Consider the following 18,230-nt stretch of genomic DNA (forward strand, 5'->3'; position numbering starts at 1 on the left):
AACCCCCCAATGGCTTGCTAAAAGACTGATTAACTCTGCTGTGGATTATTGTTGCCTGTTTATTGGTGGATGTCATGGGGGTCAGGGTGGGTGTGGAGGGGTAATTGGGGCTTAGGAGTGTGTTTGTGCCACGCGTCAGCCCGTCTCCACTCTGATGAACTGGTGGCTAAGACCTGAGCCCACACAGTTGCTGCAAGGTATTGTGGGCAGGCATGAGGCGATTACAGAAATATCCAACCTCCATGAATGCTTTGATCCAAAATGAAGCACTACTTCACCGCCCTTTTTTAGTTTACTGCTACAGAGCATGATAGGGGTCATAATGTTTCCCTTTCAGCATGCAAGGAAACTTGTTGCATTTTTGTAGAAATCACTACAGCACAATGTATACAACTGCGGTAAAAAATAAAACTTTAAAGCCGTTTTTACTGGGGAAAAACCTACAGAGACTTAGGTACACTGGAGTTTGTGAGGCTTAACATAAAAAGAGCGGATACATAGCCAATACAGAATATGTCTGTATTGGACATATTCACATTAGCGTTTGGATGAGCATTATTAATGTCTTAAAGTTTTATCGCCTTTCGTACAAGTTGCTTTGAACAAGAGTTAAAAGGTGAAACCAACACAAAAAAATAATCCACAGATATGTTGATCATTTGTTCCTCTAATTCTAAAATAAAATAAAACAACAGATGAGTAATTTACATATAGGGTTAATTTCAAGTCATATGATGTTTAGAGCTTTAACTTATTATTTCTAATGATCAGGTCGACATGTGCAGAAGCCAAAGATGAGGAGAGAAATCAATATATTTTGTGTGATAAAACACTGCTGAGAATGACTGCAGTCATAATTCCAGATCTCTGTCCACCTTGCAGCCTAAGCCTGATGGCATTTTGTCCATGATGATCTAAAACAACTGTGACCAGCCCCCAGATCAAGTCTTGATGTCCAAAATGTTAGCTCCTTGCTTGCACATCGCAAAACTTCTGGCTGGACAGTTCCCCCTGAATGAACTGTAGATTTAGTCCCATTTTGGGAGCAGAGACCTGTCAGTCTGTTTATTATAAGAGGGGTAATTCAAAGATGCACGAAGGTCTAATAATCCAAACATTACTGGTCCTGGCCACAATAAGTTCTAAATGATTTTGAGGAACACTAGGGACGTAAGGAGAGCTGTTGCTCTCAGAATTCAGCTGTTGCAGTGGGCTGCAGTGTAGTAGTGCAGAGAGATGTGCGAGGGACCAGGCTAGCGCTGCATGCATCAGTACGTGTGTGTGTGTGTATGTGTTTGTGGGTGTGTGTGTGTGTGTGTGTGTGTGTGTGTGTGTGTGTGTTTATGTGTCGGGGTATGTGGACTTATTTAAAGCCAGCAGCTCTAGGGACTTTGGGATTCATCTCCTCCTCATGTGTTATCAGCATGCCAGCTTTTCAAATGGTGCAGCAAGTGACACAGTACATAAAGCAGCCTCTGCCTCTCTGAAGAGCCCCTCTTCCCAGAATAGCTCAGGCCTGCTCTATCTAACTGATGCCCGAGAAAGTCTGAGCCATCATGGCAACACCTCTCAGTCTGCCACGGCAACAGATAGTAGCATCAACAAAGATGGCCGCCCTCAAGTCAAGACATTTTTAAAGTTGCTCCTTTCTACCATTTCCGCCCGTGTTTGCTGTGTGTTTTCAGGGAAAATGAACTCTCTTAGTTATATATTATTCAGTCATTTAACCTCTCAGAATTTGGAGAAGTTACAGAGTCTTGGTTGGACGCAGAATGCCGTCTTCTGCTTATCTACATCACTTTTAAGCAATTCATCGTCGCCAACAGTTAACAGTCAATCTCCCTATCAGGAATGCTGGACTCTGGCTTTGTCTATTCTGAGAAACTCTGGTCCCTTTTCCCTCCCCCATGCTGCACTGTCACCCCGCTCTCATACCAGGCACCAACCTCTCCCCTTGCTTTTGAAGGTCAGATCTGGTGGAGCCACAGTGTGAGAGGCACAGTACATATGCCAGAATTACTGGACACACCAAATCACAGCTGCAACATGTGACAAAATAACACACTGTGCTACGAGAGAAAGGTACCAAGATGCATCACAATGTCAACAGAGGCACAGAGTTGCTAAAGCTTGACATATTGCTGCTTACAGCTCTATAGAAACAGGGATCAAAATTTGAATTAAATTAAAATTATGTCATTGCATACCTTTAAGAAGCTTGGCCCATGTTTACTGCTCTTAAAATGTACACGAGCCACATTATTGTGTGTTAAGAGCCAAGTGCCATGTTTCACTCTATTAATAAAATATTGTGTATTTATAGTAGCATGTTTAATGCCACTGCTCCTGAAATAATCTCATCTAAGGTTGCATCCTGTGACCACACACAATAGCAAACATCCCTGTTGGCACTTAACGACACAAAAGCCTCTGGGCTTTTACTCGGAGGGAAACATGAGTTTATAAGCATCACAGTCACTTAAAGTGGAAGTGAAGGTTGAGGGTGCATTAAACATAAACAACACTCTGCTCCCACTGCTTCAGTGGTGGTGTATGAATGGATTAGTACTTACTCTCTGATGTATGTCGCTTTGGATAAAAGCGTCTGCTAAGTGAATTGTAACATAGAAACATTGTAAAACATGAATAGGTAGGTCTAATTAAGACTGGCGGCTGAAGTATTTGATGTATTTTATTCTGAAGTTTCACTGCAATTTCTTTTTAAATGGTTAGTTTATGTTTCTAGGTGTGGACACAAATCACTGTCCTTGTTGGGACAATGATGAACCGTCCTTCAAAATCTTTGGAGTGTTAAAATTCTCCCCTTCAGAGATGCTCCTAATGCAACTCTCTCCCACTCCCTGACAGTGTGTGTAGAGCACAAAATAACTGGGATACAAAAATAGCCGGCTTGGGTTTAGCGCAATGACAAAAACGTAGCTTTCCTTTTGTGTCAATTGAGACAGGCGCCCAGCACCAATGGGCGTCGGAGGAGGTGGCATATGCTAATGAGGGACAAATGTACACTGACCATGACCTTGAGAAACACAGTATAAAGGAGGGCACATCTCACGAAGCTGTTATTTGGTTGTGGTCGTCCTGAGGTCAGTTGAAAACTTTTCCTTCATTTGGCATTTTACGCGCGGGTTGGATGACCCATAAAGCGGCTCAAAGAACAATTATATCGTAAACAACAGGTTTGTAATACTCTTAACATTGCCTCGCACGTGTCAGCTAACGTGTCACAACTTGATGTTTTTGTTCATTTTTGGTGAGAATAGATTTGCGATCTTTACGCACTGGCAGTGTTTTTTTTGTCACGTACGAGCTGCAGAAACAGAAACAACTACTGAACTACTGAGCCTAACGCAAACTTTGTTTTCTTACCAAAGGAATTCTCCATCTCTGTTGTACCACTGGTGCGTCCGGGTTTGGGGCGAGGAGCTGCCACCATGTCGCGCTTTGACGTGAGGCTGTTCGGAGAGGCTGCACCGTTTTTACGCAAATCAGAAATGGAGCTGCTGGCGGCGCACACCGTTGCTTTTGACGGTAGGCCTTATAAGAGGAGTTCATAGAAACATAACCTTGTAGAGCAAACAATTCCAAGTATATTTATTAAGATCATTGTTTTTTTGTTTTTTTTATTAATATTACATTTGCATCTGATTTGAAATATTGCAGAAATCTAGCAGCTGATGTGAGATTCAGTTTTGTAAATGTAGTGTCATGCGTCGCAGTTTGTTTAAACCACCATTAAGAGTGTTAAACTTTTGAAAAGTATCATTCAGACGATAACACTAGCTTGGAAATGAAAGGAGAAAAATCGCCCCTCTCCTTTTAAAAGTACAATTTATTTTCATATCGTCTTATTTCGTTGTGAGATTGTATTTCAAAGGTGCAATATTAATAACATTTTTTCTAACTACATCAAACTTTTAATGATGTACATATTATTTTCTATCTTAACTTTCTAGTCTCTTTAATTTATCAACGATTGTATTTATTACTTAATCAGTAATTTGATTGTCTCTGCCCACATTAGTATTAGGTAGAGTTTATTCAGTTTCCTAACCTGTTTCCCTCAACCTCTGCTCTACGGTTAGGTAAGAAGCGAGCCTGGATCCCTGATGAAAAAGAGGCATACATTGAGATCGAGATCAAGGAGCTCAGCGGTGACAAAGTCATTGTTGAAACCAAAGATGGGAGGGTAAGTAATCACCAGATTATAATGCAGTAATGAATGAAAACCTTCCTTCAACTTTGTAAACTCAGTTCATTCATGTTTCTCTCCTCCTGTCTTCCTGTTTCCTTCCCTTTAGTCTCTGACAGTGAAGGATGGTGACATACAGCAGATGAATCCTCCAAAGTTTGACATGATCGAAGACATGGCCATGCTGACGCACCTCAACGAGGCGTCTGTGCTGTTCAACCTTCGGAAACGCTACTCTGCCTGGATGATCTATGTTAGTATCACATTATGGTACTTCCCCTCTCCCATGTTTCCATGCTCCCCTCAGAGGCATGATTATCCAGATTAAGTTACCCAGTTCAGCTGTAAGCTTCAGCAATGTCAACCTGTCAATGGAGGATCTGGACATGTTTGACATGTTTGCTTGAGCTGATGTATCATAGAGGGTTAATGCAGTCTTATATGTCTTCTTCTCCAGACTTACTCTGGGCTCTTCTGTGTGACGGTGAATCCATACAAATGGCTGCCCGTCTACACACCCCCTGTGGTCGCTGCCTACAAGGGCAAACGCCGCTCTGAGGCACCGCCACACATCTACTCTATTGCAGACAACGCATACAATGAAATGCTGCGAAGTAGGTGCTCCTGTACTCTCAAATAAAGTGACACAAGTACACACAAACTGATACAAGCATAAATGTGCATACTCCTTAAGTCGTTTCAATAAAAATAAGCCTTGTGTGATTTTCTCTTCCTCAGACCGTGAGAACCAGTCAATGCTAATCACGTAAGTAACAGCTGATTTTTAAATATTGTTTCAAGAACAAATTATAGAACAAATGACAGCTTCTAACTGTGTAGGGAAGTCTTATAACCCACATACAGGCACCTTTCAGCTTTGATATGTTTTACACCAAAGTTTTTGGCTTTAGATGAAATCTTTTTTCCGTCCTTTTTTTTTTTTTTTTTTGTTCAGCTTTGTGACATGTGGTGTAATGCCTTTGACTTACACTACATTTACAAGTTTTGTGACCAGCTTTTACCTGTTGTATGTACACTTTGTTATTTTTCACACTCCTATAGCGGAGAATCCGGTGCTGGCAAAACTGTCAACACGAAACGTGTCATTCAGTATTTTGCCATTGTGGCAGCTCTTGGGGACACACCTGCCAAAAAAGGAGTAAGGCTGATGTGGCAAACCCTTTTTTGTTTCCCAGCTTTTTTTTTTGCTGTATTTCTCTTTTTCTTTTTTTTTTGTCCCAGAAATCATTGGGTGTATTTCCTTTAAACCATCCCCATACATTATCCTCCATGTCAAAGTGGTTTATGTGAGAACTGATCACATCCATGTCTGAGTCTTCACCCCATGTGTTGTGTAGCCCTTTACAGCCACTTGACTCCGCTTTCATTTTGACCTTTTTTTTTTTTCCCTTTCACATTTTTTTTTGGTTCCATTTTTTTTGGTTCAATTATCTTTCCCTTGGCTTCGAGTTTTGGTCATGACTTTTCTGTGTTGTTTTTTGATCATTTTTCATACATTTTTCTACCCTACATTTACTATACTTCATCAAATAAAACAAAGTGGTCCTTGATTTCTACCTCAGTCTTAACAAGTGTGTAATTGTCCAGTTGGTTTTGATCGTTCCCTTTGGTAGTGAACGTATTATTCGATCATGCTTCTCATGATGTGGCGCTCATCATCTTCTTATCGTTTTGCAGCAAGGTCCTGCCACTAAAACAGGGGTGAGTTATTATTTCCCCAAAAATAAATAATGCATTCACATTATGTTTAATTTATCAGTTTATAAAATATTTCTGAACATGTGTCCTGACATTACGTTTTGTATCTTCTCTCCAGGGGACTCTGGAGGATCAGATCATTGAGGCTAACCCCGCCATGGAGGCGTTTGGTAATGCCAAAACATTGAGGAACGACAACTCCTCCCGTTTTGTGAGTATTTTGATAATATGCTGTACATACTTTAAAATGTTTTGATGCTCATGGGTTTGAGCATTTCAAAAATATTTATTCATTTTCCCCACAGGGAAAGTTCATCAGGATCCACTTTGGACCTACTGGCAAACTAGCCTCGGCTGATATTGATATATGTAAGTTGATAGTCAAATGTTGTAATCATCATGTAATACTCTTCCTGTTCCATGTTTTGTATAATCATGTCACTTTACTCTCTGTTTAAGATCTTCTGGAAAAATCCAGAGTGATATTTCAGCAGCCTGGAGAGAGGAGCTATCACATCTACTACCAGATCATGTCGCAGAAGAAACCAGAACTGTTAGGTAAGTCTCTGAGGCTGCTGTGGATATTTTAATTGCAGATTACTGCAGGACAGTGATGTCATCCTTTAAACTCTGTCCTCCAGACATGCTACTGGTGTCCACCAACCCGTACGACTACCACTTCTGCTCCCAGGGAGTTACCACCGTGGAGAACATGGATGACGGACAGGAGCTGATGGCCACTGATGTGAGAGCTTTCATTTTTTCTACACAGAGAGAAATGTAAAAAAAAAAAAAAAAAAAAGCCCATCGGGCAGCTTATTGACTTTCCTTGGCTTGCTTACAGCACGCCATGGACATCCTCGGCTTCCTGCCCGATGAGAAGTATGGCTGCTATAAAATAGTTGGAGCCATCATGCACTTTGGCAACATGAAGTTCAAGCAGAAGCAGCGCGAGGAGCAGGCGGAGGCTGATGGCACTGAAAGTGAGAACCAGCAAGACATTTGATACAAAAAAACAACCACATGATTGAAAAGCAACTTTTAACATTTTTGTTCTGTTTTTTCACCAGGTGCGGACAAGGCCTCATACCTGATGGGAGTCAGTTCAGCTGAACTCATCAAGGGCCTCCTTCACCCTAGGGTGAAGGTGGGGAACGAGTATGTGGTGAAGGGACAGAACGTAGAACAGGTGAGGAGATATAAGGTCTGCTGTCTGCGTTTTGTTTGGCATTATTTTAACAATTTCTAAGACAATAAATGAGATATTTTTAGTTATGTTATGTAAGAAAATTAAGACAGACTTATGTTAAAGAACGCATTCATTTATTAAACTTTCTGACTTGAATGCTGATGAAAAAAGGCTGCTTAATCCTCAGTTGATCAATATGCTCACCACTCCACACACTCTTTAAACTGGTATCTAAGCAACAGAGGGTGTCCATGTGAATGACAACTGTATTCTTCCTGTGTTTGTGTGTGGATATGTGTATTTGTGCATGGGTGCGGTAGGTTAACTACGCTGTTGGTGCTCTGGCCAAAGCCACGTATGACCGCATGTTCAAATGGCTTGTTGGACGGATAAACCGGACTCTGTACACCTCTCTGCCTCGCCAGTACTTCATAGGAGTCCTGGACATCGCCGGCTTTGAGATCTTTGATGTGAGTTGATCCATATTGCAAATTTTTCTCAGAGATTATAGCAGCATGTATTAGCCCGTGACTTCTATTTTTATGGACAGATTTGTGATGAATATTATCTGGTGCTGTACTTGTGCTTTTATTCTTTCTTATTGTGTTGAGTAAGCTTTACAGGATGAATCTGTGTGACACCGCTCACTTACAATGCTTCTCCTGAACACCTGTTTTTTTTTTCCAATTGCAGCTCAACAGCTTAGAGCAGCTGTGCATCAACTTCACGAACGAGAAACTGCAACAGTTTTTCAACCACCACATGTTCATCCTGGAGCAGGAGGAGTACAAGAGGGAGGGCATCGAATGGACCTTCATCGACTTTGGCCTTGACCTTCAAGCTTGTATTGATCTCATTGAAAAGGTAAACAAAGGGGTTGATTCATGTAGGAAAGTGTTTTTTCCTCAGTAGGATGTATTAACTAACATTCAGCTCTTCCACCAGCCACTAGGCATCATGTCCATCCTTGAAGAGGAGTGCATGTTCCCAAAGGCCTCAGACAACAGCTTTAAAGCCAAGATGTACGATAATCACATCGGCAAGTCCCCTAATTTCCAAAAGCCACGGCCAGACAAGAAGCGCAAGTACGAGGCTCATTTTGAGCTAATGCACTATGCAGGAGTGGTAAGTGTGTCCTAATAATGATCCTGCAACATTACAACGTATGTATAGATATTAGAAATTTAGATGCCCCTGCCGTTTAACAGGTACCTTATAACATCAGTGGCTGGCTGGACAAAAATAAAGACCCTCTGAATGAGACAGTGGTGGTGTGTTTCCAGAAGTCTGCAAACAAGCTGCTAGCTTCTCTGTATGAGAATTACATCGCCTCAGACTCAGGTACAATAAACAGAAATCTGAAAATGGACTAAAGCAAATAGATGACTGTGTAAGGTTGCTATATTGACTCTACTCATTATCCTGCAGCATCTGACCATAAGACCGGTGGCAAGGAGAAGAGGAAGAAGGCTGCATCTTTCCAGACTGTGTCTCAGCTTCATAAGGTGAGACCGACTCGCCCTAGCCCTTTGTTGTTTTGTGTGATGTGAAAATGATGGGCATCCCTGGACTGCTGGATTGGTGGCAGTTAAGACTTGCAGTGATGTTTAGGGCATTGATCACATGAACATCACTTTAAGTCTGTGCTGGCTCCTCTCTGCTTTACATCAAGGACTTCACATCAGAGAACCACAGCTGCAGAATGAAAAAAATGCAACAAAGATTTGTTGTTGTATTTTTTGTGCATCGATATTATAATAGCACAAAAGTAATTTTCAGAAATCAATCAATCTTTATTTGTATAGCGTTAATTCATAACAAATGTTAACTCGAGAGACTTTACAAAAACAGCAGGTCAAGACTCTACACTTTGTTATTATTATTTACAAAGCCACAACATTAACCCATTATGAGCACAGCACTAAGCAACATTTAGCAAAGTTCACTGTAACAAGGAGAAATGGCCTTTTAAGAGGCAGAAACCTCGAGCAGAACCAGACTCATGTTGAACAACCATCTGCAGAAACTCATCAACTTGATATCCTGTGCTGCTCTTCTCCTCCAGGAAAATCTGAATAAGCTGATGACCAACCTCCGCAGCACTCAGCCTCACTTTGTACGCTGCATCATCCCAAATGAAACTAAGACTCCAGGTAACACTGAACACAAGCATCACATAGCATTACAAGTTCAACCAATGGGACCTGATGTAATGTATAAAACCTGTTCTGTACAGGGATCATGGATCCATTCATGGTGCTGCACCAGCTGCGCTGCAACGGTGTGCTGGAAGGCATCAGAATCTGCAGGAAAGGCTTTCCCAACCGCATCCTCTATGCTGAGTTCAAACAACGGTACATATCATGATTCATGTTTCTATATCACTGCATGCACTTGGAGTCACAGTTGTAAGAAGTCTTTAACGCTCTTTTGCTGATACATTCAGCTACCGCATCCTAAACCCTCAGGCCATCCCAGATGACAAGTTTATGGACAGCAGGAAAGCTGCAGAGAAACTGCTGGCCTCCCTGGATGTCGACCACAACCAGTACAGATTCGGACACACAAAGGTATGACGATGGGCCAGTGTGATGTAGAGTATTAAAGGCAGCCCTGAAATGTATAATGTTCTCTAAATGATTCATTAAAGTAGGAGTAGGATTTTCTTTTCTTTTTTGAACAGCGTTTGCCATTAATTTTCCCCAAAATACACTGTGATTCATTCTCAAGTTTTATGAATTTGTGGATTTTATCGTTTTCCTTTTTATAAAAGATTTTGCTGTCTAACCTAAACTAAAAAAATAGTTTTTTTCCCTCTTATCCTGTAGGTGTTCTTCAAGGCAGGCCTGCTGGGTCACCTCGAGGAGATGAGGGACGAGCGTCTGGCCAAATTACTGACAATGCTACAGGCAGTCGCTCGTGGCAAAATAATGAGGACAGAACTGATGAAGATGATGGAAAGGAGGTAATAGGGCTGATGTGACTTTTTAGTCACATTTTTGTATGAAGCTCAGTGAGCATTAAATGTCTCCACTAGCACATGAAAGCCCTTGAGCTTGATCACTCAATACCAAGAAGGTGAAGACATGAGTACAAAAAGGCCTCCCTCAACAGTTGCTTCTCTGAACAGGTTCAATAGCAACACGATCAGCTGCGAGCCTTTCAGCCTGTGATATACTATACCTTGGAGTTCACTCCCTTGCTCCAGTATGTGAGGCATGCAAGGGCAGTGTTATCGGCGTGTGTGAGGCGTGTGCTTGCCCTTGTATGGTTACCACGCATGTGTGTGGCCATACTGTTAATAAGGACCCTATCCCTGTCGCACACACTGACACAAACACACACTCCAACACACACCACTCTTGCAGGTCTCCGGCCATTCTCTCCATCGAACTCTCTCTAAATGAAACAATGCTGACGGTGTCCTCAGAATCAGGTGGCGACATGTGTCAAGTGGCAGCTGCTGAGGGCCCTCCCTAAAAATACAACCACCAGCCCCCTTCGTGCCCCATGGCCCCTGGCCCTTTTGTCCGCGGCGCCTGTACTTCTAAGTGAGTGCATTGGTGGGATATGTGGTGGGTGACAGAGGATTTAAGTCAGCCGTTGGACAGAGGGCTTTAGTTTCTAAATAAACACAGACGCTCACCTTTGAGAGGCACCCGGCATGGAGTCATGTCAAAAATGCAATCAGCTCCCCCCCCCCCCACACCCTCATTCAGTCACCTCCCATCACGGCTTGTGCACGCTCACTCAAACTCACCCTCTAAACACTGACAGGAAGTCCTTGACCGGGTCCATATTTAGGGCTGTGAGGCGCCATTCTATTGAGACCAAATCAATGTGGTAACTCTGTTTGGTCACAGTTAGGAAAGTCAGTGTATGATTAGATACAAGAGAGTGGATAGGCACAGGATTAGTGCCAAATATTAAGCCCCGGGGATAAGTAACTAAATAAATAGTCAGGGGAACTCCAGGATAAATCTTTTTGACCTTCTCTTTACTTTATCTGAACTTTACTTCTGTTGCTTTTTAAAGTACCACATGGGCGACATTGTTGGGTCCTAAGCTTTTGTTTCTTCTGTATTCCAACAGTCCTCCCATCAAAACCACAATATGTGTCTGTTTCACTTCAAATTTAGACGGAAAAAAACCAAACAGTATTTACTTTATAACGGTGGATATTACAATGTTCATTCATTGTTAGAGCTTCTGAGTGGAGCATTGGGTTGTGTCAATTTTGGTGACCCCAATGGACAAAGAGTGCTGATTGATCTCTTTGCTGATCCTGTTCTGTTCATATTCAGTGTTTTCTGACGTTAAAAAAAAAAAAAAAGAATCTCAAGCATAGAAAACTCTCAAAAAGTCTTTTTCAGCAGCGTGCTGTCAATTCCCTCATCGGACACCAACTCCACGTCGGGGTGACGGGCACAAAAGATAATTGAATTAAACTCATACATTCTTCTTTGATGCACTTTTTTCATTTTCCAAGTCATACAAGGTCATAATCAGCTAAAAACTACTAACAGGACCTTAAAGGTTGTTTGTCAACACTGTGGTAGAAGTTATCAAGCCCTTTTTTTTACATTAATTTGATCCATCCACTTTAGCGCCTTTAATAATAAGCTTATTCATCTGTTACTTTGAGCTCTGCACCCTTGTTTCAAAAAGTACTCTTAACTAACTGTTTAAAACAGATTATCTAGTACCAAACAAAATATTTCTATCTACGATGAGTCAGCATTTTGACATTTAAAAAAAAATAGTTTTACCTAACTGTTTGGTTAATTTTTTAACATACTTTAAATCCCAAATTGCTGTGTTCAGATGTTGACTTAATATGTGGATGAATAAACTCATATCAAATATTTTCTTTTTTTTTCCAAAGTAATTGTTGTGCTACTTCCACAGGCCTTGCATTTAAATAAAGCTTCCTGTAGTAAACTTTGTACACAATAGTAATCACTGATCTCAGTGCCCTCTGAGATCTGTTTCAAATGCATTAAGATCAATATGTCCTTACTCTTCTGTTCCCTCATTTTATCTCATTTGGTCATCAGGGAGGCTTTGATGATCATTCAGTGGAACATCCGGGCTTTCAACACTGTCAAGCACTGGCCCTGGATGAAACTCTTCTTCAAAATCAAGCCTCTACTGAGAAGCGCAGCCACAGAGAAAGAGCTAGCCTCTCTGAAAGTGGAGCTGGCCAAGCTGAAGGAGGCTCTGGAAAAATCTGAGGTCAAGCGCAAAGAGCTGGAGGAGAAGCAGGTCAGCCTGATCCAAGAGAAGAATGACCTGGCTCTACAGCTACAAGCAGTAAGTGGCACTACTGAGTCCTCATGACACATTAACACATTGAAGTGTTGGAATGCACTGAACTCTTCCTTTGCTCACCGGTCATCCACAGGAGCAAGATAATCTTGCAGATGCCGAGGAACGCTGTGACCTGCTCATCAAAACTAAGATCCAGCTGGAGGCCAAAATGAAGGAAATTATGGAGAGGCTGGAGGATGAAGAGGAGATGAACTCTAATGTGCTTGCCAAGAAGCGCAAGCTGGAGGATGAGTGCTCTGAGCTGAAGAAAGACATTGACGACCTGGAGATCACACTGGCTAAAGTGGAGAAGGAGAAACACGCCACTGAGAACAAGGTAAGGTCATTTAAAAAAAGGACAACAGTTCATTGCCTCCAGGGGTACTGAGAGGAAAATTCACAGAATTTAGTGTGGATTATTTATGTTCAGAGGAATAAATCAGACTCAAGATGTTTTTGATTTCTCATATAATTTTAAAATATATCATTTCCTGACTCGCAGGTGAAGAATCTAATTGAGGAAATGGCAGTACTGGATGAAACCATACTGAGGCTGACCAAAGAAAAGAAGGCTCTCACAGAGGCTCATCAGCAGACTCTGGATGACCTGCAGGCAGAGGAAGACAAAGTCAACTCTCTGACAAAAGCAAAGGCAAAGCTAGAGCAACAAGTAGATGATGTGAGTATTTTTATCGCCTGAAAATGCTAAAACAAGGAACAAAATAAAACATGTTGCTGCATAAATTCATATCAAAGGGTGATAGGACTTAATATGTTTTAATGCTCCGATTGGAATCAGCTTGAGGGCACCCTGGAACAAGAGAAGAAGCTGCGTATGGACCTGGAACGGGTCAAACGTAAGCTGGAGGGAGATCTGAAACTCTCCTTAGAATCTGTGATGGACTTGGAGAATGATAAGCAGCAACTCGAAGAGAACCTGAAAAAGTGAGTTTTCATTTATAAACGATATAACATTGTGTTGCTATTTAGAAGTTATCATTTACAATAACTTTGAAAATCTTTTATACCAGGAAAGACTTTGAAATTAACGGGATAAGCTCACGTATTGAAGATGAACAAGCTTTGGTCAATCAGCTCCACAAGAAGATCAAGGAGCTACAGGTAGACACTAGTTTCTTAGTTTATTGTGAGACATTATAGTTAGAAACCAGTCTCTCTGTTTTTGACAATGAAGTGACAACTGCTTTTCATCCAGGCCCGTACGGAGGAGCTTGAGGAGGAGCTGGAGACCGACCGATCTTCCAGGGCAAAAGTTGAGAAGCAGCGTGGAGATGTGGCTCGCGAACTCGAAGAGCTGAGTGAGCGTCTGGAGGAGGCAGGCGGGGCTACTTCAGCCCAGGTTGAGGTCAACAAGAAGAGAGAGGCAGATTTCCTGAAGCTTCGGCGAGACCTGGAGGTAGCCATGCTGCACCATGAGGCCACGACGGCAGCCTTGCGGAAGAAGCATGCCGACAGCGTTGCAGAGCTGAGCGAGCAGATCGACAGCCTGCAGCGAGTCAAGCAGAAGCTGGAGAAGGAGAGGAGCGAGGCCAAGATGGAGGCTGATGATCTTGCCTCCACTGTGGAGCAGCTCTCCAAGGGCAAGGTAGATCAAAAATAATTGAATGAACAAACAGAGATTAAAAGTTGTAGAAGACGAAACAAGGTCATTAACTGTAAAATTGTTTATTTCCATCTCTTTCCTGCAGGCCATTTCTGAGAAGACATGCCGTCTCTATGAAGACCAGACGAACGAGTCTAAAGCCAAGGTTGATGAGCTCCAGAGGCAGCTCAACGAAACCAACACCCAAAGGGCCCGAGCTCAGGCTGAGAGTGGTAAGGAACATTCATCTGATAAAAAAATCTTAGCGGCAAATTACACTTACCAATAAGTACTGCAGATAACATTTTCTCCCCACCATATAGGAGAGCTAGGCAGAAAGCTTGAAGAGCGTGAAGCCATGGTCTCACAGCTCCAGAGAGCCAAGAACTCCTTCAGCCAGAATGTTGAGGAACTCAAGAAACAGCTGGAGGAGGAGAGCAAGGTTAGCTCTTCTTAATTGTATCGGACTATGGTTTTGTCTTTACAAAACTGGCAGCAACATCTACAGAAAATCAGACTTTCTTAGGCTTGAATAACTGTTGATGGGTATCTTTAGGCGAAAAGCGCCCTAGCCCACTCGCTGCAGTCATCTCGCCATGACTGTGATCTTCTGAGAGAGCAGTATGATGAGGAGCAGGAGGCCAAGGCTGAGCTGCAGAGAGCTCTGTCTAAGGCTAACACAGAGGTGGCTCAGTGGAGGACAAAGTATGAAACTGATGCCATCCAGAGGACCGAGGAGCTGGAGGAGGCCAAGTGAGTGATGTGTATTTTTAACTCACAGAATCAAATGGCACACAATGATTTTATGAACACGAGTGCCAACTGTGTCTCCTTCTCATTAGGAAGAAGGTGGTGACACGTCTGCAGGAGGCGGAAGAGTCCGTGGAGGCTTGCAATGCAAAGTGCTCCTCTTTGGAGAAGACTAAACAACGTCTGCTGACCGAGATTGAGGATCTGGTCATTGACCTGGAGCGTGCAAATGCGGCAGCTTCTGCCCTGGACAAGAAGCAACGCAACTTTGACAAGGTATTAACAGTCAAGTTTTACAGAACATTGCTTTGCTGTCAACAAAGGAAATCATTATAATTTGTCCAAAGAAAAATAGTAATTTTGTGTCTCTTCTTACGGTTGAGACTAAGTCAACTTTTGCTTCATGGTATGAATATGTCCAATTGTGTCATTTAGGTGATGGCAGAGTGGAAACAGAAGTATGAGGAATGCCAGTCAGAGCTGGAGACCTCCCAAAAAGAGTCTCGTGGCCTGAGCACAGAGCTCTTCAAACTGAAGAACTCCTACGAGGAGACCCTGGATCATTTGGAGACCATCAAGAGGGAGAACAAGAATCTCCAAGGTACCACTCACATAATGACCACCCAGTTAGAAAGATGCATTTAAACTATTAGATTTCACAAAGATGAGACATAAACTATTTTTAAATCTCTGCTTCTCCAGAGGAGATTGCTGACCTGTCTGATCAAATCAGTCAAGGAGCTAAGACCATTCATGAGCTGGAGAAAATGAAGAAGGGTCTGGACATGGAGAAAAGCGAGATTCAAGCTGCCCTGGAGGAGGTTGAAGTAAGCAATTTCCTGACTTCCTTAACCATTTTTTTTTCTTTGGCAGAAATTACCCCAAAAAAGATGTTTAAGTACTAAGTGTCTGTGTCTCAGGGCACTCTGGAGCATGAAGAAAGCAAAAGTCTTCGCATTCAGCTGGAGCTAAACCAGATCAAGGCTGAAGTTGACAGGAAGATGGCAGAAAAGGATGAGGAGATTGACACCCTTCGGTGAGATTCACTGTTTTCTCCTTTCTATCCTCCTTAAAGCGCATGTTATTCTTTCCTATCAACATCCCCATGCCAACTGGAGATTTCAAATTTCTCTCCATGACATCCTTCATCTTCTAGCCGTAACCACCAGAGAACACTGGAGTCCATGCAGACCACCTTGAATGCAGAGGCTAAGTCTCGCAACGAGGCGGTGCGTCTGAAAAAGAAGATGGAATGTGACCTGAATGAGATGGAGGTCCAGCTTAGCCATGCCAACAGGCATGCTTCAGAGTCCCAGAAACTACTGAGAAACCTGCAAGTTCAAATCAAGGTGTGTCCATCAAGCAGCCAGCCAACGGACCTAACCCATGTCAGATTCATTAGGACCAATTCCATTGTTAAAATGTTAAATGACATTTCTGATCTTCAACTCCAGGACATTCAATTGGAGCTGGATGACACTGTTCACCAGAATGAGGAGCTGAAGGAGCAGGTGGCAATGACAGAGCGCCGCAACAATCTGCTGTTGTCTGAGGTGGAGGAGCTCAGAGCTCTGCTGGAGCAGAATGATCGCGCGCGCAAGCTCGCTGAGCATGAGCTGCTCGAGGCAACCGAGAGAGTCAACCTCCTGCACTCTCAGGTAAAGAGATGCATTCAAACCTCTGTGCAGGGCATCTAAAATGATAGGATCACTTAGAATTTAAATATGGATTATCGTAAGGCACTCGCTTTCCTTAAATGGCAAAGATAGTATCTTGTTTTTCAGCTAGTTTGGTATTTTGGTCATTAGTAGAATCCAGGAAAAGAACAATTTACAGCCTTTTTGTACAGAATCTCTGATGCTAGATGGTATAGGAGTTTTTACTCAATCATAGCAAGAAATAGATTGGTTTTGGAGAAGGGAGAACCCATATTTATAGCAAGATGAACTAGCATTTTCAACCTGAGATGATGCTTGTGTTTTCTCCCTCATCCCAGAACACTGGACTTATCAACCATAAGAAGAAGCTGGAAAGTGATCTGTCCACGCTGTCAAATGAGGTGGACGACGCAGTGCAGGAGTGTCGCAATGCTGAGGAGAAGGCCAAAAAGGCCATCACTGATGTAAGATCTTGAATTGAAAAAATAGGAAAAAAAAGACAGTGGATCAGTGGCCAGCTTCCTGCTGATGTTGCTCAAATGCTTTCTAGTCCAGTAAGAGAGTGTACAATTAACTTTGATTCTTTGATTTTGTAGGCAGCCATGATGGCGGAGGAGCTGAAGAAGGAGCAGGACACTAGCTCCCATCTGGAGAGGATGAAGAAGAACATGGAGCAGACCATAAAGGATCTGCAGATGCGTCTGGACGAAGCTGAGCAGATCGCTCTCAAGGGCGGCAAGAAGCAGGTCCAGAAACTGGAGGCCAGGGTGAGAGATGTGTCAATTTGAATCCATGTGTTGTCAACTCATTATCATTCTCCATTTTGTTTCGTTTATATTTTTTAATGAACTTCCTTTTTGTCAATGGTCTGGTAGGTCAAAGAACTTGAGAATGAACTGGAATCTGAGCAAAAGAAGAGCCAGGAGTATCAGAAGGGTGTACGCAAGTTTGAGAGAAGAATCAAAGAGCTCTCCTACCAGGTAAGCTACTATTGTTTGTACATTGTGCATTTAAAAAATATATATTGAAAGTAGAGTAAGAGCTTACTGTGCTTTCTGTGCAGGCTGAGGAAGACAAGAAAAATCTGGTCCGCCTACAGGACCTCATTGATAAGCTGCAAGCCAAGGTCAAGAGTTACAAGAGACAGAATGAAGAAGCGGTGAGTCCACTATCAGTAGTTTAGTATTTAAGGCGATGAAAGATCATCTGAAGCATAGCTGGCCCACTGGAGGGGGTTCATATATATATAGAACAGAATGACTGAAGATTTCTCTGTCATCCTTTCTTCAGGAGGAGCAGGCAAACTCCAACCTCACTAAGTACAGGAAGCTCCAGCATGAGCTTGACGATGCAGAGGAGAGGGCTGACGTTGCTGAAACGCAGGTCAACAAGCTGCGGGTCCGCACCCGAGACCAAGTCAACAAGGTTAGTAAACTAAATACGTAATTGATTTTGTTACAGTATGCTGCCACATAGTGTGACCTTTGGAACTATTTATTAAAATTAGACTGCAGGCTTTATACCAAGAACTTATTTTTGGAATGAGCTGGATGTAATCATCTGTTGACGATGACCTCACGTAGCCTTCTCTTGTGATCTCTAGTGTAGTCATGAGTAGCTCTATGATACTGTGTATGTGGTTGCTAACAAACATCTCTGTCTTTTTTATTTCAGCTTGCCGAGTGATGTCTTGAAGCTGAAAGCTGCGTCCAAACATATCACAGTCACCCAGCTGCAACAGCTGTGCTCAACTGTGAGGACAGATCCAAATAAAGACTAATAAAACCTTTA

General features: G+C 42.5%; 1 protein-coding gene across 3 annotated transcripts; it reads left to right on the forward strand.

The window, feature by feature from the left end:
- Nucleotides 1-3,070: 3,070 nt before the first annotated feature.
- myh7ba (myosin, heavy chain 7B, cardiac muscle, beta a) lies at nt 3,071-18,230 on the forward strand. 3 transcript variants are annotated; one of them, XM_065955004.1, is made up of 44 exons: nt 3,071-3,197; nt 3,393-3,549; nt 4,104-4,207; nt 4,320-4,463; nt 4,668-4,824; nt 4,949-4,976; nt 5,273-5,369; nt 5,909-5,932; nt 6,048-6,140; nt 6,235-6,298; nt 6,389-6,487; nt 6,571-6,674; nt 6,774-6,912; nt 7,000-7,118; nt 7,439-7,588; nt 7,812-7,982; nt 8,064-8,243; nt 8,327-8,459; nt 8,547-8,623; nt 9,184-9,271; nt 9,355-9,472; nt 9,565-9,688; nt 9,947-10,083; nt 12,176-12,431; nt 12,523-12,765; nt 12,931-13,107; nt 13,228-13,373; nt 13,460-13,550; nt 13,645-14,034; nt 14,138-14,264; nt 14,355-14,473; nt 14,588-14,784; nt 14,874-15,057; nt 15,217-15,382; nt 15,484-15,608; nt 15,702-15,817; nt 15,938-16,130; nt 16,236-16,439; nt 16,778-16,903; nt 17,036-17,206; nt 17,315-17,419; nt 17,503-17,598; nt 17,730-17,864; nt 18,114-18,230. In XM_065955004.1, the coding sequence occupies exons 2-44, from the start codon at nt 3,453-3,455 to the stop codon at nt 18,123-18,125; spliced, it is 5,826 nt and encodes a 1,941-aa protein (XP_065811076.1). In that variant the 5' UTR covers nt 3,071-3,197; nt 3,393-3,452; the 3' UTR covers nt 18,126-18,230. The 3 variants fall into 3 exon arrangements, with proteins under 3 accessions (XP_065811076.1, XP_065811075.1, XP_065811077.1); XM_065955003.1 differs by lacking the exon at nt 18,114-18,230 and having other exon boundaries at nt 17,730-18,104; XM_065955005.1 differs by lacking the exons at nt 3,071-3,197; nt 3,393-3,549; nt 4,104-4,207; nt 4,320-4,463; nt 5,273-5,369 and having other exon boundaries at nt 4,737-4,824.

Source organism: Labrus bergylta, chromosome 5 (assembly GCF_963930695.1).
Source record: "Labrus bergylta chromosome 5, fLabBer1.1, whole genome shotgun sequence".
Lineage (NCBI taxonomy): Eukaryota > Metazoa > Chordata > Actinopteri > Labriformes > Labridae > Labrus > Labrus bergylta.